Raw genomic sequence first — 22,682 nt, 5'->3', positions numbered from 1 at the left:
AAAGCTCTACTTCAGTATTCCATGTTTAAAAAAATGTGTTGTTCACCCCAAAGAATCAAAAGGGATAGTTATGACTAGTGCTGGCATGTAGGCAGTCTGCCCTTTTGTCTAGTTTTCTGCCCATCATTCAAAAGAATCTCTGTGGAGATGGAGAGATGGACAGATTGAGAATTGTGTGAGGGGATAAAAATGGCAGATCGGCTTTATGAGACAAAGTGTTGAAAGGAAATAAAGGAATCAGAGAAGCCAAACACAACGAAAATGTAACAAGGTGAGTTTACTAATGGACAAAGCTATCATCATTTCATTAGATTCCATTTTGACATTTGACATCTAGATGATAGAGACTTGGTGTTTTGATGATAGTGAGACTCTGCCTGTCTTGCCTGCAGCATTGATTTGAGTGCACCCCATGAGTACTTTAAAGTTTCACTGCTGTAAATTCTTCATATCCCGTCTTTGAAGTGGGAAGCAGTGAAGAAAGAAATAATGCTAGACATCTTTGTGGCTAGTCCTTTCTCTCTCCATAATTTTTAACAGTCATAGTTTGATTTTTATCATCCTTAAAGGGGAAAAAAGTGGATTGTGTGAATATTCCTTTTTTTCTCATCACTAGTAAAGAGTGACTCCTATAGGTGTGTACTTTGTGCCCATTTGTGTTCTTTGTTCTGTTGCATCTGTGCTTTGTGTTCTTTAACTGTGCGTGTGTGTGTTTCCCTAGATGACTGCTACTTCGTGAGGGCCTAAAGACAGAAATAGATAGAAATGGTGTGAAATGTCCAGGGTGTTGCCTGAATGTACTGTTGTCTTTTATGTAGGAATGGTTGGAGGGCACATCCTGATTGAGCACGTGTGATTGTGTTTGTAAGAGTGTGCATGATGTGAAGGTTTCTGAAGGGACCTTTGGAACAGATTGTTCTGTGTTCTGCCCTGGGCGATCTTCTCTGATATAATTGTTTTCTGTGTTTAAGCTGCAGTTGTCTCATATAGCTCCATACAGAGTGACTTTTGCTTTGAAACACACGGAAGCAAGCAAGCAGTAATGTGTGTGAGCATGCACATGGGCAAAAACATTTAAAAGGATGTTTTAATTTTATTTTACAGCCAGACTGTTGAATGGTTATTGATTATTTAATTAGTGATGAGATAATGGCACTATTAGGCTCAATGACCTTGAATCAATACTATTGATTAGCTGGGCCTGTATCGATCGCAAAATAGGTGTTACAAAGGAATGCTACATCACTATAATTATGTATTTATTGCCTTCCTCAAAACTCAAGAGATTAACCCTTTTGGTCACAAATGTGACCGAAATTGATAATTTGCACTGGGACTATAAGCTAAAGTCTTTAAATAGTGACATTTAAATGATCTAAACAACTTCATTTCCAACTTCATTTTCTTGGGAAGTAAAAATCAGAAGGTACAATATCAAACATCCTATAAATTACTGTTCTCTGCCTAATTTGGGTTGAATTATCTCAGAAGCTGAGTTACATCTCTTTGTAATACTCTGTGCCCCTTAATTCTTCTACGGTACACCACCATTTTGCTATTTGCACTTCACAACTGTGAGTAGCAAGCTGTGAATAAAGCTTCAACAGCCCAAATATGCAGCCAAAAGCACAACATGTTCCTTATTTAACTTGAGTTCACATTTTTGCAGATAATGAAATGGTGCTGACAGTGGTTTCCCGAAATGAACCTAAAGTTTTACTTTGTAGGATGATAAGCCACACAGTGACCGTAAGTAGAATTAGAAGACAGAAATTTGCAGAGGTGGTAGAAGTACAAAATTCCATACTCAAGTATGAAAGTAATTTCTTTACTGAAGTTGAAACACTAAGTATGTACCCTTAAATGTAAAGTACAAGTGCTCCACAAAAAAATAAAATAAAATGTAAAATTAGATAAAAAAACTATTAGTTTTTAATTAGAAAAGGTTTGGATCCAAAACAGCCGCTGGTAAAAAGGAGCTGATTTTGAATTTTGAAGGACTTGGTTCAACAATAATAATACTTGATTGGTAATTACTACTACCAATAATAATATACTATAATTATTATTACAAGTTTCCCTCATGGGGATTTTCAGTCTGTAGAGCATACACCACTGTCAGGCATATAATAAGTGTCATAATGAGTGTGGCACCTAGTGCTGTAGGTTTACATTGTGGACAGCCAGGACGACCAAAGTGTAGATTATAAAAGCATTTGATTTGGATCTGGGAGGATGTTAAGCAACTTCCAGGGTGCGCTATCAGATAGACCAGGCCCCTAGGTCATATCATTTTCACCTATCAACACAATCAGATTATCTTTATCTTTATGATTTACAATAGTGCCAAAGTTGTCATCTTAGCCATTGGATTTACAATTAAAAAAAATACTGCACTGCAATATAACTAGTAGATATAACAACATAATTCTTGAAGATCTTCATTTTTTTAATAATGAGAATTGAACTCTGCTGCATTTGTAAAATATAGAGCTGAAATGTCTAAAAAGATCCCTTATACACAGCGCATGCTCAGTATATTGCTAACTGTAAACGCCACTGATTAGCAAAAGGGTGTGCAATATCAAAAAATACTGTTTGACACAAAATTAATTATTGGTACAGCTGTAAAAGTCACATGATATCTGTTCTTCAAGTACACTTCTACCTATAAATGCTTTTGATACAGAGCTGTCCAATCACTTGGTCCATCAAAGCTTCCATCCCTGTTGTCATTGATCCAAAAATATGCACTACATCATTTGCAATCTGACAAAATAGTACTGTAAATGCGTCCGTGTGAACACAAAATATACAACTGACAAAAATGCTTTAAGGAGCAAGCATTTTGTACCTTAGTTTAATTGCATTTGTAGACTCAACACAGAAGACATAGAAAGGTCCCTAACCCAGGTTTACACGTGAAAGCACACAAGACAGACTTTAGCTGCGATAGTGTGGCCCAGTTATAAAAACACCAAAAGGAGGGACGAAGTGAACTGCTTGTCTAGTGTTTTGAGTTTTTGATACTCATTCTCCATTTTTATCAACCAGAGGAAAAAGGGAAAATTTATCCCTATAACAATATGAAATCTATTTTCCTAGAGAGATGTGTTGGGTTTTCAAAATACAGACCGGTGATTAAAAAAAAGAAAAAACTTTTAAAAATTAAAAGCAGATGCTTCTGCACAGGTGCATTGTATTGTACAATCGAGCCATTAACAACCAATCATGCTCTGTGGCATGTATACAAATGTTGAGCAGGCACAGTTGATTCTGATTTTTCCAAAAGAAAAAAATCAGAGTGAAGAATGGCTCCATGTCGGTACATGAACGTTGGAGCTTTAGTCAGAAAGTCAGCTCAACTGTCTACTAATTTAGTAACTAAAGCGACATCTGCATTGAGATCTATGATAAAGACATCAGTAAACAGGGTTCAAAAGACAGAAGAGCAGTTCTTCCTCATGTGACGGAGATTGTCAGTAAAGACTATCAGCAAGAACAGTTTCACACCAACTAGTAGAGAGGAATATGACAGTAGGGTTGCAGTGCATAACCCCTTATTACAAAGATAAATGCATATTTAACTGCAAAGATCATATGCTCATACGTGTGTGTCATCTGTTCCTGGCTTGATACTATGATGCTGCAACTCCCATGAGAACTACCTGTACATAGTGTTTGCTCATTTGGTCCGTTTTGAAGCCTTTTGCCTTGTTCTTCCATGCCAGTGACCGACAATACTAGAGAGTGTAAAAACAAGATGTCTCTTTGGAAAACATTGGTGGAGATGTAAACCATAGGAGATGTGTGGGGTTTTGGTTTTGGTTGTTTTTTGGTTTTTTTTGCAGAGTGCCTGTGTGACAAACACTGCAAACTAATCAAACAGCTAATTGGATATTTATCTGTGCCTTAAACTTGGAAAGGTAATTGAAGTTGACATTTCCTGTCTTGTTGTTGTAACTGGAGTATAACTGCATTGTTTTCCTTGTGTGGGCTTTGCATTAAGGACATGTTGTTGCAATTGTGTCTGTCAAAAGCCGCAAGTCTACTGGGCCCTGCAGGCGAGGTGCCTTCAAAAAAACTACAAAATGTAGGTCATTTGAATTTCATCAGAAGTAGGATGCAGTGAACAGGTGAAGGGGCTGTATTTTTTTGTTGGGATTTTCTATCCCAATTATATTCTTACAGTTTTAAAGTATCTTTAAATTGTGGCCAGCAAAAATGCTGATTGGCTAGTAACTTTGGAAAACTACTAGCCACAATGGCTGGTGTGCAAAAAGGCAAGTGCATGTTTGGCATACATCCAGAGAACAGCACAGGTCTGAATGCATGGGCCACTGGAATCATACTGCTTCTGGCTTTCACCAGATCTCAACCTAAGTTAACATCTGGGTTGAGTGATGGTGGACTGATGTGTTAGGGTTCTACAGTAACAATGCCAACGAAAGATCTTTTTGGAAGAATGTTTCATTCCTCCAAAACAGTCCCAGAGACTGTAGAAACGACACCTTACTAAGATACCTAATGTACTTTCCATTAACTTGTACATTAATTTAATTTGTACATTAATTTAATTTGTACATTAAACACCCGTTTCACAAAATGCTCACCATGCTGCAAACCACAACACGACTCTGTCCTTCAGTCTTCCCCTCAGAGGCTTCTTCAAATGGCATTACTTTTTTTTTGCCGGAAATTGCTGTTTTTTTCCCTTGATCACATCTTCAAAAACAACCAAGCAGTACAGAGTCCACAATGAAATTGCGCCAAAGAAATGGTTGTAGAAGAGCAGGAGGAGGGATTTGGAAAGATGCCAAGGGCGGTGAGTAGCAAGGGAAAGGAAGAGACAAAACAGATTAACAAATAAGAAATTGAGATAGGAGAGACTCGGATTAGCATCACCAACACTGCATGGCTCTAGGTATTGTTTTTTGTTTAAGTCTTGTTTTATTTTCGCCTAATAATCATTGACTGAGTATTGATTGAGCCTGGCAGCTCAAAGCCAGACCATCTAGAGATATGTGAGAAGTTTGTAGATGATAACGTGACTCATTGTCTCTCAGAAGCCAAAATGTGTCAACCCCTTTTAAAAAGTGTTGACATATTGTTTAGGGAAGTGTTGACATGTTTTTGTCTGATGTTGCATAAATGTTATATACTTACGCATTTTAATTTATATTCATTATTTGGCTGAATAGTTGTAGATAGATTTAATAATGTTTCCGTATCAGCTGCCATGTTTTACAAGCATAAAAGAAGGAGCAAAGGCCACTGGCAGTCAAACAAGTGGTGAATGTATTTTTCGGGTTGTTGGAACAGATTATATTGATGGTTAAGCATTGGAAAGAATTGTCACATACTGTAGAAATTCAAGGATTGGTTTTAGCTGCCACAATTACACATGCTGCTTTTATGTATTCTCTTCGCCTATTCCTTTACTTACAGTACATCTTAATCAGATACAATTCCGGGGATGCTTTTAGTATTTTTAAACAGTCCCCTCTCCACATATACACACCAGTACGGAGTCTGACAAGCAGGTTATTTCCTCATATTGAGTGGCAACTGGTATTGCTTGCGTGTATGTATACTTGTTTGTCTATTCACTATATGCCACAGAGCATGCATTTTAAAAGTAATTTGGAAAGCAATCTATGTGCATGAAGTGAATTATTATTGGAAAAACACAGGGAGAAAATTGAAGTGTAAAGTGGAAGGTGGTATTCTTTTCAGTTCTTTCAGGAACAGCTCAAAATTTGGTAATGCCACATGAAACCAAACAGTTTGACTTGTAGTTTGATTCTTCAAGACTCCAAATAATGCAAATAATCTTAGAGCTGAGTAGGAAAAGTGTGAGTCTACCCAAAACAAAATTTTAAATTATATGTTGTTTTTCTCAAGAAATATAACCATTCAGAAAAGAAACTGCTCTGTCATTTGATCCAACCACTTCAAACAGGTGTATCAGCTGTTTTGGTACCTTTGCAAGCATGTGGATTGCCTTCACAATGGAAAGAAAAATCATTTCTGATTAAACCAATGTTTTCTATACTTTTTCATTTTGCTTAATGGTGGCAATTGATTGCAAGCCGAGCGTATACATTTTTTTTTACCCCACTTGGAAAGTTTCACCTGCATAGGTTATCGCCCCCTTTAAATTAACTCACCTAAATCATCAGTGATAACCAGCCAGCTGGTTTGAGAAGGTACACAATTGGTTACAATAGAAAACAGTCTTTCCCAACTCTGTTGACAAAGCTTGTAATGCTTTAAAAAGACTCAAATGTATCTTGGTGGCCTTCCTCATATTCTTTTATTCATTCTGTTCCATGTCACTTCAATTTCTTAATGATTGATTTAACTGTACTCCAAGGCATATTCAGTGACTTGGAAATGTTCTTGTACCCATCCTGTGACTTCAGCTTTTCAGTAACCTTTTTCAATGACCTTTAAACGTATTCCATGTCATTGTGCAACTTTTGAAAGAATTAGCTGCAGAGGGTAAAGGTAAATACTTACTGTATTTAAGTATTCAATGTTTTGCAATTGAATATGCAAAACTTTCTATAAAACCATTTTTACCTTGATGTAAAAGGCTTTTTTACTTGGTCATTTTTCTCAAAAAAAAAGCCAAACGAAATGACCCACAATTGGATGTTTACAAAAAAAGAAAAAACATGACAACCTCCAAGAGAGGTGGATGCTTTTAATAGGCAATATAATTTTTGTGCAGTGTTTTGATGATTCCCATGCTGTTAGTATGCTCCGTTGTACAAGGAGATAAGCAAACATGTATGCATGTTGAAGAACGGGTAAAGTGGTACACATTTCACTCACATGAGAGAGATTTTACCCTGATTATAACTTTTCATATTTCAGTGGATGACAGGTCACATTTTCACCCAATTCCACAGGTGGTAATGTATATTATTAGTGTTTTAAAGCATTTGTACATGTATGGTGACTGTTATTGGTTTTATTTAGTTTGTTTATTTATCTATATTTTTAGAAAATGACTTAATTAATATAGACAAGTATGTTTGATGTGGGTTTCCACAGACGACCTCCCAAGCTTAAGAATAATTATTTGTGGTGGTATAATGTGCACTTGAGTTGCAAGGTAATTTAACAATTGATCGAGTGCTATATTGATTGGCTGCTTCTCTGACTTACTGACAAACTGTCTGATATTTGCCTTCCAGGAGGAGCCGTTTGTAATGGTCTCAGAAAATGTTCTGGGGAAACCAAAAAAGTACCAGGGTTTTTCTATTGACGTCTTGGATGCTCTTTCCAACTACCTGGGCTTTAAGTATGAGATCTACGTTGCTCCAGATCACAAGTATGGAAGCTTGCAGGCTGATGGTCTGTGGAACGGACTGATGGGTGAATTGGTCTTTAAGGTAAGAAAAAATGCACAAAAACACATGCAAGCGCTAGAACACACACTCAAACAATAATGAAATGGAATATGTTGTTGCATATTTATGCACACGTAGTATACACGTAGTACACTAGAAGGAGAAGTTTGCATGCAAGCTGGCTCACGCCATCGGGATTACTTTTGCTAAGTAGGACGATAGCCTCCCTTAGGTGGAGTCTGCAGTTTTGAGCCCCATCATAAGAATCCCATTAGAAATCATGTCATTTCAAAAGTAAATATTTGAATTATGCAACCATACAGCTGAGCTTCACTTCTTTGAATTTGATATCGGGATTCAGACACTTATTCACTAACTATTGCAGAATGTTGTCTAAAGTGGACTAGAGAGGCACTGAATTCAAAGTCTCTGGAGCCAGATATCACATATTTGTGAAAATAGCATCTTTCTAGTAATTTGACCATCTTCAAGTACTGGATGCATAACTTTGAGCAGAGACACTTGAACTGTATCATAGAAAAATGAAGATGTTTCTCGGGAGTGTATGAAGGTTTAAGTGTAAATTTAACAAATATGAAGTAGTCTCTAGTAACACAGCTATCACAGCATACAGGTTTGTAGTCTATTAGTATAAAAGTACCAGTTTCACTGCTGTGGAACAAACTTGCAAACCATTTTTTGTGCTACAAGGTGTATTACCCTGAAAATTAAATTCCCAAAATGTTTCCTGTGCCAGTTTATATTCCAGCATGCAGTAGACAGTTTCCAGTGGCAACAATAGCTTTTCTAGTATTCTTTGGCAAACCGTATTATTTGAAACTAATTTGTCAAAGTACTGAATATGTTTCATATTATAATCGATTTGACAAAAGTTACAGCAGATGAAAACTCAGATATAGAAGAAAGCAAATACATTGTAATTCTCCATCATCGAAAGCATTGAAATCAATAGTTTTTTGAATGTTCAACTCCTTGCCCATGCAAGATATTTGCTCATCTACTATGCCCCCCCCTTCCCCACCCTTCCCCACCCCCCCTTAGAAAAGACAGAGCATAGCTACAGAAACAAAAGCTTAGCAAAAAAAGCATCACAAGGAGCATCTTAATAACTCTTAACATTTTCTTTTCCTCTGAGCCTTGTTTTTTTATATTCTGAGTGTTGTCATGTAGATGTCAGCAAACAATAAGCCTCAAGCTAATGTTTTTGCGGTCACGCCATTCTTTTGTCCCCAAAATAATGTATTGGTTGCTAAAATGGGACATAGCAACACCACTAAAAAGATATTAAGAACAATGAGACATTTGTTTTGCATTCAAAATCAGCATGAACACTGGAGAGCTGTCTAGGGCAGAAAAGCAAGTCACTTTGAATTGCAAAACTTGGGCATCACCAGTTCACCAATTTAGAATATCCTGAAGAAGAAGGAAACCTCTGGTGTACTGAGCAACATACACAAAATAGGTCAGAAATGGAAAACAGCTGATGACAGAAGCATTAATGAGCTTGGAGGAAGAGATGAAAACAATAGTCAGTGACATCATCAACAATGCCTAAAGCGCAGGGGTGAAGGGATCACAGTCCCCCATTTAAAGCAAGCACAGAGTCTTTACCACAAGATGTCAGTGTTTTGCAGAATTCAATAAAGATTGAATTCAGGGGCACATTTTGTCTGACAATTTACAGAGACATGCATCAAAACTAATTGGGAGGAGTGTCAACTCGAAGCAATACAATGATCAAAGCATACTGCCAAGTGAACAAAGAACTTCATCAGAGGGAAAGCGTGAAAGATTTTAGATTGGCCAAGTCAATCGCCAAACCTTAACCCAATTTAATGTGTAGGAGATGAAAGGGAGACAGCACCCCCAATAGAAAAACTGACAGAGAATGCAATAAAAGCCTGGGAAGCGTTATAAAAGAAGAAACAAACTATTTGGTGATGTTGAGTAAGTCACGGGCAGTTATTGAGAACAACGGATTTACAACCCAAAGTTCTATCCTGCATCTTTTGTAACCGCTTATTCTGTTCATGGTCACAGGGGGCTGGAGCATATCCCAGCTGTCACTTGAGTACTCAAATGAAAACTCACGCAAGCAGTGGGAGAAAATGAAAATGCGGCAGTGCTAACCACTCCTTCCAGTGCTTTTTTTCCGAAGACATGTGGCTCATCTGATACAAAATGTTTCTGTTTTAATGTTTCTAATTGGAAATAGTATATTATATACACTGGCAGTTTTGTGTTATACATTTTCTTAAGACTCTGCACTTGTTCGTTTGACCTTGTTTAGTTGTTTGTGTGTGTTCAGCATTTGTATTCCCCACCCAAAGCACCAACTTGCAAAATGATGAGAAATGCTCTGAGCACAATTTGTTTCCGTGCTCACAGACACGCACAGACTGTAAATAAACTGAACATGCAAATAATGTTGTTTCCCCATCAGTCAGCGACATGATTTATCTCTTCAGAAATCCAATTATACCAGATAATTATTACCCAGAGTGCTCTCTGAAAGTTGCTATGTAGACTGACCACGACAGTAAGCATGGCAGTTCATCTTTACTCAAACACTTTTCTGCATGCATCATTTCTGCATCATTTCATTGTGTTGTTTAAAGCAACAGGCATCTTTTAGGGCTTCTCATAACATTGTTCATACTGTAAGCGGCAATTTTTGCACTTTAAGGAATTTGTTTTGTCACTTGTTTTTGAAATAAGGAATCTTTATCTTTTATGTGTTTTAGAAAAGAAGCAAGCATGTGTGTGTACATGTCTAAAATGTGTGTATATAGTGACTGTAGGGCTTAACAAGTTATGGTCAGTTGTTTCGAACAACTGACTGAACAAGTTCATAAAATGTACCCTACACACACACACACACACACACACACACACACGCACATGCTCACAACAGTATTTTAAGTTTCTTCTATGGTGCAAGCAGGTGTCAACAGCTGCTAACAAAGAGCTCGGGACTAAAAGCAATTTAATTAGACGTCTTTTTTTAAGACATACTTGCTGTCAACTTTGTTTGTTCTTATTTTTACACTTAATATTTAAAGTAGTCATTTGCTACTCCAAACGGATCGATGCATTCTTACTTATCTACAGTAAAGAGACATAATCAAGCTAAAAGTAGACAATCAAGATATCCATACATGAGCTTACTTTGGGCCACCTTGCCCTTTCTGACTTTAGCTTTAAATTACAGTAGTTTCTCTTCCATAAAATTATGTTAATATTTAGCATACATTTTTAATCATTGTCAATTTTAACCCAAGATCAAAAGTTTAAACCATTGCCTTTATGCTTAATTACGTTTGCTTCATTTGTCTAAAGAGCCAACATGTTCAAGTTCTTCATATTTTACACTTTATTGAAGCATTACTGAATTTAATTCAATACCCAGGTTGTAGGTTTAGGGTAAGTCTTGGTTATACAATCATAAAAACACTATAAAACAGAGAATGTTGACAGCCATAGTCAAATTTTGTTTTGAACTATGACTTAATGTCTTACACACCTGTCTGCTTACAGGGTTGTGAAGACTTCTTTCTTCCGTAAGTCTTTTAACAGAATAACAAAACACATATTTTTACCAAAATGTTTGCATTTGTTCTCAAAGAAAAATAATACACAATGTTAACAAAACACATTTGATTTATCCACCAGTAGCCCAGATGGTTTGAGAAATAAGTGAGGTTTCTTTGTATTTAGTGCCCTAATGAATGGTAGGAAGATGTTAAATCATTCATCTATGGGCCAAAAAATTCACATTTTCCCTCGCCTACTCATTTTGGCAATGTTGATACTCCAAACTCATCTCTTCTGCCTCTTGCAGAGAGCTGATGTGGGACTTTCTGCCCTTACCATCACGCCTGAGCGAGAGAGCGTTGTGGACTTCACTACACGCTACATGGATTATTCTGTGGGTGTTCTGCTGCGCAAGGCTGAACGCACCATGGACATGTTTGCTTGCCTGGCCCCCTTCGACCTGTCACTGTGGGCATGCATTGCGGGCACCGTGCTTCTTGTTGGCATCTTAGTGTACTTGCTCAACTGGCTCAACCCACCTCGTCTTCCCATGGGATCTGTGTCCTCAACAACACTGTACAATTCCATGTGGTTTGTGTACGGCTCCTTCGTACAACAAGGTAAGGAAGACATGGCATAGAGGGGGTGGAAACCAAGATGACCACTTAATGAATGAACGAATGACTGAATGACTGACTGAATGAATGAATGAATCATCATCATTATTATTGTTGTTGATGCCAAAACAACCTTAAGCTAATCACATGATAAGATGCAGGATGTGAACCATATTTTCTGGTGCCAACGGACTGGACAACACAGATATTTCAGCCTTTCTGTAAAGTGGGCAAAGGGGACGTGAGTTCAATCACATATTTGTATATTTTTAAAGATTATGATTCTTACCCCAGGTGGCAACCAAAAGGCGCACAGTATTATTTAATCTTTTGTCATTCAGTAGTGATATGATCTCAAACACCATCATACTGTATTTGCAGGGACCATGCCACAGGTAAAAGACAGAGAGATAATGCGAGAGGAGGGAGGCATAGAATAAAAAATGTGATTGCTAAAGCAACATAATGTCAGACATTTCGTAATAGCTGTCCCCTGGGTGTCATAAGTGTGGCTTGACCTTTTATGTTTGAACACAATATTCAGATGAGAACAAAAGGGAGGAGAAGGTTTGTTCCACATGGACTGAGTGGAGAATAATGACCTCATCCTGTTCCTGACCTTATCCAGTTTTTCTAGAATTTGCCAGGCTATGCTCAGACAGTGATGCCCATGGAAGAATTTGAATTTAAATCAGTGCAGCACTAGAGTTACGGCAGGGAGAAGAAATAGCAATAGCAAAGGAATAAAATACATTCACATAAATATTTATGTGCATCTGTTTTTTTAACTTTTTTTATGTTGCATTGCAATTTAGTACCTATTCATTTATTGTGCATAGTATGAAAGGGAGGCACTAAATGTGTTCATATTAATAGGCCCATTCATGTGTTTGTGCCTGTGTGTATGCGTGTTAATAGTACATTTTTTAATCTAAATTAATTATATAAAATTGTGATGGAAGGAGTTTTTTTCAACATTGCCTGTGAAACATTTCTGGCCCTGAATAAGCAACTGATGAGCATTCCACCATTTGGTAAATAATCTTCCATCTTGTGTTGCAGCTAATGGTGGTAATGATGATGATGATACATGCTAATTGCTGTTTGATATTCACAATTGTTTCTCTTTTATGCTGTAATTAACATTTTGGTCATGGTGTAATTACAAAGAAAAGAATAAGAGAGAAAGGATCTAATTCTTGAAAAGTATGCTGCCCTTTGTGTGTGTAAATATTTATGTCTTTTGTGTTGGGTACATACAATACAAGGGGTTTGTGTGTGTTATCAAATGCTTCCTGTTCAATTAACAAGAATTGTGCTTTTGCCACAGCTAATTTGTTTCTGATTTGGCCAGCCAGAAATATTTCTCACAAAACTAACTGAGCATGAACAGTGTACTGCCGCAAGGCTAAGTGGACTGACCTTCACCAGCTTTAAAAGTCACCTGGAATGTTTTTTTACTTTCATCCCAGCGATAATTTTGTTAAGCATAGATCTTCTATTTCAAACAACTGAAAATTTTAATAACAAATTAGATGTAATTTAAAAAATCTACAAATACAAATTCAAAAAAGGTTTCTAAAGTCTGTGGCAAAGCATATGAGCAACACCGAATATTCACACAGCAGTTCTTTCACTCTCACAGCGTCTCTCTAACGTTCCAGACCTTTGTGCTTCACCCTGAAATATTGCCCTTAGGGAAAACACATTCAGATGCAAAGGCACACACACACCCACAGCAGGAGGGAGCCAAAGATGAGTGATGAGAGCGAATATTCAAACATGACGCCAGAGTTTAGCTTTTGGGCTGTGTAGCTTTGACTGTTCGAGAGGAGAAAAAGGGAGCTACAGAGGGATTACGCTGATTTCTCTCAACTCCTTTCTTTTCATCCTCATTTCTCTGACAATGACTTCTTCCCCTCTCCCTTGTTGCTCTCCATTTTCCTTGATTTTTGCTTTGGTTTTTCTTCATGTCTTGTCTCTTTCTTGTCTTTTTCCCCTTCTCTCTGTACTCATATTTGGCTCCCTCTTGCTGTGTACAACCTCACCCATAGGACTCCCAGTCTGGAGTGTTATTGTGTGTCATTATGTGTGCACACACACAAGAGCAAATAGAGGTTGTAGTGGTCTGTACTACATAAACTATGTCTAATTGGTCTCAGGGAGAGTGAGAGAGACATGATTATGGAGAGAAAGGGGACTGGGAATGATGTGAAGAGTCATAACCAGAAGGACTGCATCTGACAAAACCACTTGATTTGTTCTCGCCTTTGTTAACCACTACATTAAATCCATAGCAGAAATGTGGGGATTGTTTTTTTTAATATTTAACAGAAATGCAATATTTTCTCATACAAAAAAAAACATTATTAAAAAAAAAACCTGAAGCTCAACAATTATTCACATAAACAGCTTTAAGATATCCAGTAAAAGGGTGAATACAGGAAAAGAAAGAAAATCGTCTCAGGACTCTGACATGCACACTGTAATGTCTTCAGCTTTATTAGTGATTGTGAGTCAGCATTAGGTAGAATTAATGAAAGGAAGATATTCATCACTCTGTCAGAACAATGTCAGGCACCACCACAAGTCATTCATCATGACAAACAGTTGTAGCTACTGTACTAGAACAATAGAGTTCCATGAAGGAGAAAAATGAAGGGTGTTCTGTGCGTAGCGTAGTGCATGCAAAGGCAAAAATATGGATTTTGCCAGGTGGATTAATACTGTATATTTAATTAAAGTAGTCACAGATACGCATCAGTACACATCTGGCGTAGAAGGCCTGTAGCTAGTCATGTTACAGTCATCTGTGGTGTTTACTGCATGCAGAGACTTATTCCCACAGCAGCAGCTTCTCCCAGTCACAATACTGTAAGTACTCGGGTAAAACTGCTCCAGTAAGTCTACAAAGAAGAACTCTCTTTGGGGCAGGCTTAGGGAACTAATGACCCTGTCCTTATCATTTCACAAGTATATAAGAAAGTGAATATTATATTGCTATTTTAAACTTTGTCAACAAGAAAAAACTTTGTATTTTTCTTGCTGCAAGCAGGAGGGAGATTGATCCCAGGACGCAGACACTGCAGTAGACATAATGTTATTGTTGTATGTTGATAAGTGGTAGAGCAAGTATTTAGATTTAGAAAATAGCAACACTGCAGACTGTCCTATAGATTATAGTGTAATGTATAGGAGCCCATCATATTCCATAAGGCCGTCTTTTGCATGTTAAATCTTTATCTACAAAGACAAAAAATTCTGAGGTTGTCAAATTAATGTAGTAAATAAATGTCAAAGTTTATAATTCACTCATAATTCTCATAAAGTTGCATTTGCTTCATTACTGTGTTTTTGAATCAAACATTGTTAATGGTGATTGGTGGGAGACCATAGGAAGGGATTGAGTGTGCTAGGGTGTGTAGGGGGAAGTGTTAGTTTGGAGTCACTGTATAGACCTACCCACACACCAAGACTTTACTTTACCAGTGTTTAGGATGGAGGATATGATTTTAAAAAATGTGAAATGTTGTGAAATGTCTAAGGAGATTAATTTTCAGCATGAGTTGGGTTACACTTTGGCCCTGGCTGGGGTGGGAAGGTCATTCCAGTATTTTCCAGAGCAAAGAAGGAGAAGAGTCAAGTCTGGGATGAGTTGTTACCAGGCCGCATTATTAGGAAAGCCAAGCAGACAACATTAGCAAAGTGCAGGGCATTGATTGGCTGGTATGTGGAGCTTCGACAAACCATCGCCTGGAGGGATGGCAAGGTGCACTCATTTGCAGTCTTGTACACGAGATTTTGGACTTAAAATTAGCCACCACAGGCAGTCAGTGGAGGGAGGGCAGGAAGAGGGTGACATGCAAGAATTTTGGAAGTTAGAAAACATGACAGCCTGCAGCTGTTAGGATGATTTGTAAGGACCGTGGTCAGAAGAAAGTTACAGAACCTCAGACAGTTACAACACGCTGAGCAGAAATAGTGATAAGCAAGTACGTCACTCAGGGTTATGCATAATTGTAAACCAGCAGGAGTGTAAGAATTTTCTTGAAAGCAAAGAAGGCTTTGTGGGATGGACACATACACACATAGCGTGTAATGAAAGTGTTATTCATCAGCAAAGATGATAATGCTATTCAAATTACAGACTGTAAAGTGGATTAAACACAATTTTCTACGGATATTGAAGAGAAAATCCAAAGGCAAATTAAAGTGACAATTTGTTACTGTGTTTCAGTCTTCTTAAAATTTCTTTTGAATATTCCAAGTGAGGGGCCATAATGATGCAATTAATTTGTGATTCATTTAATTAAAAGGAAATCTCAAACTACCACAAGAAAAACACAATTCTTATAAGAGAAAAAGAAGCATAAAACAAGGAGAAACAAAGAAAAAAAGGTAGTAAAAGGAATAGAAAGATAATTTAGTTGTATAAGAAAATGCATTGCTGTACAGAGAGGTTTCTGAGCCAGTTTTACACAAAACTCACCATCTCAGCTGCCCTAAGGTGTTGCTCAGGCCGTGTATTCCACAGACGGAGAGCATTTGTAGCGGATTATGTTTGAAAACAGCTACAATCACAATGCTGCCTTTTTGTGTGGGTGCAAAGCTTCTCTCTCTGGGCAAAGTGACTACACCTATTTAAATGGACTCTGAATCCTGCTGAATTTGAAATGTGCAAAAAGGCAACGGAAGCTGCCAGTCAAAGGTGCATCTCTAATGATGTAACCTTTTTATGAGGGAGGGAGGCTCTGTTCTGGAAGTCGGACTTGTTGAAGAGAGAGAAAAATTAAACTGAGAGAGACAGTGTGAGAGGACAGACCTGTTACCCGGTTCCTACTTCCTATTTCCTGTTTGATACCTCCCTGTCTCCCTCTATCTGTGTCGCCATCTCTCCACGTTCAGCTTGCTCTGTCCTGACACCCAAGTTTTGCCAGCGGTGTTTGAGCTAAAGTAGAACAGTCAAAAGCAAAACTCTGATGTCGCATTGAATATCTGTCTTTTACATTTTTTTTCCTCAGTCCTTCTCCCTGTCATGTTGTCGGGTGTTCTCTCCTAATTGATGTCATAAACAGTAGGGAAGGAGAAAGACGCTGTGGAGAAACAGACTGTTTTTGTGAGTGTGTGCACATACGTGTATGTTATCCTAGCATGCAGTCAAAGAGTGTGGGTGTCTCTCAATTAGAGCTAACTTTGTGGGAAATACATAGTCACACTCCAATACACAAACACACAAATGCACACCGTCAGGGCCAAAGGCCATAATCAACACCTTCATCTTTCCATCTGCTGCTTGAAACTTTTCTCTCCTTCCTTTGCCTTTTTTTATTTTTCTCTCACACTCCGTGTTTCCTTTTTTCCCATTGTCCCCTGCTGTGCATCTGTCTGTCTGTAGGACTGTATGTGCATGTGAGAGGGACGAGTGTGTGTTCTTTTTACAGCCTTGTTAGAGAGCCACACAAGGGGGGAAAAAAAACAATTGTTTCTCTGTTTCCTTCCTTCCTTTTTTTCTATTTCATTCCCCCATCCTTCACTTCGCTCCATTCTCCACTTCTCTCTACTTACTGCTGAGATTTCTTAATGTGAGTTTCGTTCACATTCAGCACTCCCCATTCCCTCACTTCTGTCCTCTCTGTCTCTCCCTCTATCATTATCTCTGTTTCTGCTGTGCCATAATGCTGGGAAGCCAACATTATCATCATTTTCCTGCTCTCTTCTTCCCTTTTCCTCCCTTTTTCCCTCCATTTATGGCTCCCTCTAATCCATTATCCTTCTCTAATGACTCTGTTGTGCTGCTGTGATGTGGACCCAACTTTAGGACGGCCATCCCTCCTGACTGTGCTCTTCTATCTCTCCATCTATCCTCTCTCTCCTTCTTTCTGTCCCTCTCAGTCTCTTTCTGGCTTCAGAGATGTGCCACTGTGAAAAAAGACCATCTCTCAGCATGTCCATTAAATGCATGTCTCTCTCCTGTTCTTTTTTCCACTTCGTGGTTTCTTGTTTATGTTACAGTTGCTTTCTTTCTTTTGCCTTTTTCTCTCCATTCCCACAGATCTCACTTGGCCTCCCTCTGTCCACTACTTCCTTACATCTCACATGTGATGAGTTTCAGCTGCTACTAGTTTAGCTGGTCCCGTTTATGCTACTACACATTAGTCTGTAATGAGAGTCTTTTTACTGTTACTGTATAACTACATTTTGCTGAAAATGTTCTCATAATTTTCACTTTAAGCCCTTCAGGTGAGATAAACCACTATGATACTTTATTATCAACAGTTCTACTATAACTTGCAAACTATACTGACCACTTGAGGTCAGATGCACTAAGCTGCACTAAGCAGCTTTGAAGTTGATCAAACTTAAACAAAGAACACCTAACAAATGTACTGTATCTCCAGTATTTACTCTCCTGCTATACTTAGATCTTCAAAACCTCCAAATGCTCCCTTTATGCACAAGGAAACTTCATCTTGATCTTTAATGTTGAACAGGTAGATTACATTGGTATGATTATACAGAAATGGCTGAAAATGACACTTGAAGTGTAGTGAGAGTGAACATAAAAGTATGGCACCGAAACAAGCAGCTATATTTATTATACTCTAGCTGTTTTAAGTCAAGAATCTGAATCGTTCATCTACCAATGACCTACTGTACCATCGTTTTTCCTAACATGGTCGACATACAGAATTGCCAAAAATGGAAATGTGCATCCTTTCTGTGTTTTGATTGTCGAAACATTTGGACATCAGCCTTAATTGCCCTGCTTCTCAGTTGGCAGTGGGACAAAGAGGGACTGCAGCCACCAACTTAAATGGCTGTTTCACACCTGTGTAATATATGTCAGGGTGTAATGTGCTGACTCTCACATGCTGTTTGTGCTCTCACTCACTTCCTTCCTTTTTCTCTGTCTCTACGTTAAATGTTTAATCACGCCGGTTAAGCTGCTTGAACAAAATGTCTTCTGCTCTTCTCCTACAGTAAATGTCACATTCAGCTGGAAACTGCAAAGACAGAAATGCAGCTACAGTAACTGCTGCAGAGTGAAAGAATGTTTTAATTAAAGCTGTATGCCAATAAGCCACAATATTAAAACCACCAATGAATATTAATGATTTGGTTAATCGTTGTATGATGCCCACTCTCGGCTGTGTTTTGCTGTGCTGATTGTAGTAATGTTGACAGAAGATTTCTACCATACATTAAATATAAATCTGTAAAAGCAGCTCAGAAACACACTAACATGGGCTTCTCTACTTTTACCCAGATTTTTTCACAGTAACTGTACAGTTTCAAAGTAACTGGGAGAGAGGCCTAATTGTTATAGAAGCATATTTATTTTGGTCTCTCTGTTGTTAAGTGCCTCAGATAAACAGACCAAGTGAATTTCGTTTACTTTCCAGTTAATGTGTTGTAAAGGTCAGGCTTTGAGCAGAATGCAACTCTAATAAACAATAGATTTAATTGCTTCTTGATAGATGCTGTGCTCACAGAAGCTTTTCCTCAGATTTTTAATTAATGTACAATAGCTTAGCATGTGGTGGATAAATGTAGAAATATGTCCCTGAATAAGAAAACAAGAAAGGTCACAATGGATGAAAACTAAACATAATGGATGAGACTCTCAGTAAATGTATTTCTCCTGGCATAAGATCAATGATACATGGATTATGATGTAACCTTACACTATTGCTTGTCAAAAAGACCAGAGACGAAACATAAATCTAGTGGTGCAGTTTGTTCATTAACAAAATGCATAACAACACAAGAAGTCTCTTTTTCTTCTTTTCAATAATCCCCCATGTATCCATATTTGCTAGATTTTATGTGATCATTTATGCTAACAAGGCAGCTTCTACAACCACCACCAGAGAAGAACCTCCATCACACTTTATGGAAGAAGAAAGAGAAAATGAGAAGTAGAAGACAGGTCAGTCAAAAGGGAGAACACAGTGGGAGAGCTGAGTGCTGTACACCTTGTTAGACACCTTGTTAGTGCTCAGTCAGTTTTCCAAGTCTGCTGATGCAGGACTGTATAAGAACAGTGAAGTTTTGGGGAAGAAAAGACAAAATAGGTTAAGTTGTGAAAGTGCCCAAAGCAACATTACACTGGAGGCAAATACACAAGTAGCGAGAAGACAGAAGGAAACAGGAAGGAAAATGCACACATGGCAACACATTGCTGCACCTCATTATATCATGGGCACAGATAGAACACAATATGTACAGCATGTGGATTAATATGGCTTGTCTCTTTGTCGAAGTCTAAATGTGATCAGATAGTTTGAAGCGGTGATGAATGGCAAGGTCGTACAACACGCTGTATGAAGTAAATCTTTTTGAACTCTACAGAGTTTGTAATGACAATTTTCAGTAGTTAAGGACCATTTAAAGTTTTTCTTTTTGATCAAGGATCAATAGTACAAATAAGAAAACTTTCCTTACATCACCTTTTTTTCTTTAGTTGTTGAGTTTGACATTCCTGTCTTATCTAGTTAAAGTATCTGTATACAATAAGTATTTTTTTTTCTTCTGTCCACCTCATTATACATACATAACTGAGCAAAGGCAACATTTTTTTATGGTTTTTATTCCATAGGCTAATTCAATTAAGCCAACTAATGCTGTTAGGACTTAGTAAAAGTTATGTCAGGATAATCAAATCTATTTTTTTAATATATTTTTTTATCTTCTCATACATTAGGCACTAAAGACTTTACCGAGTAGTGCAAACACATTATTCTTTATCTGGTTGCTCTTACGGGTCTACAGCATTTAGCCCTTTCTAAGGAACATTTTAATGTTGAATGCAGGATAGACCAGAGGGTGAAAGCCTGACAAATTGCAAGCTATTGGTCTAGTAAAAAAAAAAAAAAAGACAGTATCTGGGATGGAAAATGTTTAGACATGAAAAAAAAAGAGTTGGTCAGTCTTTTTCATAATACCTTTCTGTTCCCCAGACATGGCACAGATGACCACTTCTCTGCCTAATCAAATATGTTAAAATGCAATTACACAACTTATGAAAAAGAAACCTGGTTATGTTTAGCCATACAGAGCATGTATGGCTGCTCACCCAAAGGAACAAGACAGAGATCAATGAAACCCAGCACCAGCAGACACAGATGCAGTTTGAGTCCTTAAGAGGAAAACAATACAGCTGATCCAAACCAGTCCTCACACTCTTCACTGCATGTTATATCATTTACTGTCACTTCAATTACATACCTGCTACTTGTCTGTCCTATAAGATAAGAACATGATTAAGAATATTTTGTATTATTGAACCTTACAATAAGATATAGTCTTGCTTGCATACTTAATATGCAGTATGCTAATAAAACAAATACAGATTGGGATTTACATGGCATTTACAGAGATTAACCATAATCAATGCCAATTAGAACTTTTTGCTCATAATTGATAACAAAATGTGTAAGGGAAGGCACAGTTTAAAAAGTCAGTGAAATAAAGGGAAACTTTGTAGAGAATGTAAGGCTGGGTGTAGAGGAGACGATAACAAGGAACAGGGTAAGAATCTTCTGCTTATCCATCACCTTTGGCATCATGTCGGTGTGTTGTTTTGGAAGTGAATCGGTTCTATAACCTCACATAGTAACTCTGTGTGTTTTTTAGTGTGTATTGAACATATGGGTGCACACGAGACTGCTTATTATTATTAGTCATAATTGTAGTCTCAGGCTCATAGCACATTACCGGCTCTACACTGTCCACTCTGCAGACGCACATACACTGATCAGCCACAATATTAAAACCACTTTGTGGCTTTTATGCGGTGGCACACAGGTGTTAGCATGTGAGAAATAGTGCTGCTATCAGCAGTGTATTGAAGTTTGCTGTATATGGGGCTGTGTCCATACTGACTCCCATCCTCCATAATATTAAATCTGACATATGAGAGCCCCAGATATAACCACCATTCCCCAGTTCTGAGAGTAACTAATGAAAAAAAGAGCATGATTTGGCCAAAAAGCCCTTGATTCTGTGTATACTGTATTTGTGCAAAGCTAGCGAGGTGATTGAGAGGCCAAGTTATTTTATTTTGAAGGTGCTAAAAGCTGCAATACAGATGGTCTTCATGGTTCTGTGTAAAACTTTTGTTAAGAAGTACTTTTCATCCGGCGTTTTTTCCCCTCATGAGTCACTGCATCTGAAAGAATCAATAATTTTATTCTGTCGGTTTTTGAATTGAATCTGTACTTGATTAGGGTTCATTCTCAGGGTTAGGGTGATTAGAGGGTCCCATGTGCCTTCTGGTACATTGCTGTTTATTGTGGACCTTTTAATTGTACTGTGAATTATAATTAAAAATATTTTTACTTCAATCAACTACTTTTATATTATTATTGAATTATAGTCTGACCTTTTTTAAAAAATATTTCGCAACAAACCATTGTAATGTATTTACCATTTTGTTTTGTATTTTTTATCCATAAAAATAAAATTTTGAATCTTTTAGCATTTCTATGATCACCAGCTACATCTTCCAGTAGAATTTAGAATATAACACAACAGTAATAAAAACAATTATATAATATAATTATAATAAATAAAATAAATATTTTGGTTATTTTCCATTTTGTGTTGTGTTAACACGTAAAAATACACGTGATGTTTTCCAAAAACCCCTGCATGCCATCATTATCTATTGTGGAGGAAGAATAGAGGATTACATCAATGTAATGAAGAGGGCAATATTTGTTGCCAGGAAAACGTCCATGTTTCAGTGTAAATGAGACAAATGAGGTCAACTGTTGGAGACAGTGACTGGACAAACTGGTGATAAGGACTAGCTGTGTTAATGGCCTATAGACTATTGCCTCTATACCCTTCACTGCATGCCGTCAATGTAAACAAGCTTTGTCAGTGTGGCAAGAGGTGCTTGAGGCATCCACTTGTGCAGAATCGTGGCTCTGTAATCTCATCCCATGACTGCGTCAGCTTCAGTGGGTTTGAATTATCATTATTCTTGCCCTTCTTTGCTTTCCACAACTTTAAACAGGAGGGTTCACACTGGCTGTCCTCAGCTCTGGAAATCTACTTCTATCAAACACACCATCATTTTATAAAATATATAAAAATCCACATTCCCACGGCCAACTGTTCCGCGGCTTCTTGCACCATCACA

The 22,682-nt window shown here is 37.7% G+C and overlaps 1 protein-coding gene across 4 annotated transcripts in view; it reads left to right on the top strand.

Moving 5' to 3' along the window:
• grid2 (glutamate receptor, ionotropic, delta 2) overlaps positions 1-22,682 on the top strand; it is a 443,522-nt gene that overhangs the window by 337,677 nt on the left and 83,163 nt on the right. For all 4 annotated transcript variants that reach the window (XR_010915583.1, XM_067521709.1, XM_067521712.1 and 1 more), the window contains 2 exons: positions 7,206-7,403; positions 11,224-11,536. Coding sequence is in view for 3 of the 4 variants with exons in the window: in XM_067521709.1 (XP_067377810.1) it covers positions 7,206-7,403; positions 11,224-11,536 (511 nt within the window). In the remaining variant the exon portion in view is untranslated. The remainder of the gene's footprint in view (positions 1-7,205; positions 7,404-11,223; positions 11,537-22,682) is intronic.

Source organism: Channa argus, chromosome 11 (genome assembly GCF_033026475.1).
Source record: "Channa argus isolate prfri chromosome 11, Channa argus male v1.0, whole genome shotgun sequence".
NCBI classification, from domain to species: Eukaryota; Metazoa; Chordata; class Actinopteri; order Anabantiformes; family Channidae; genus Channa; species Channa argus.
This window is presented reverse-complemented; position numbering and strand designations above follow the sequence as displayed.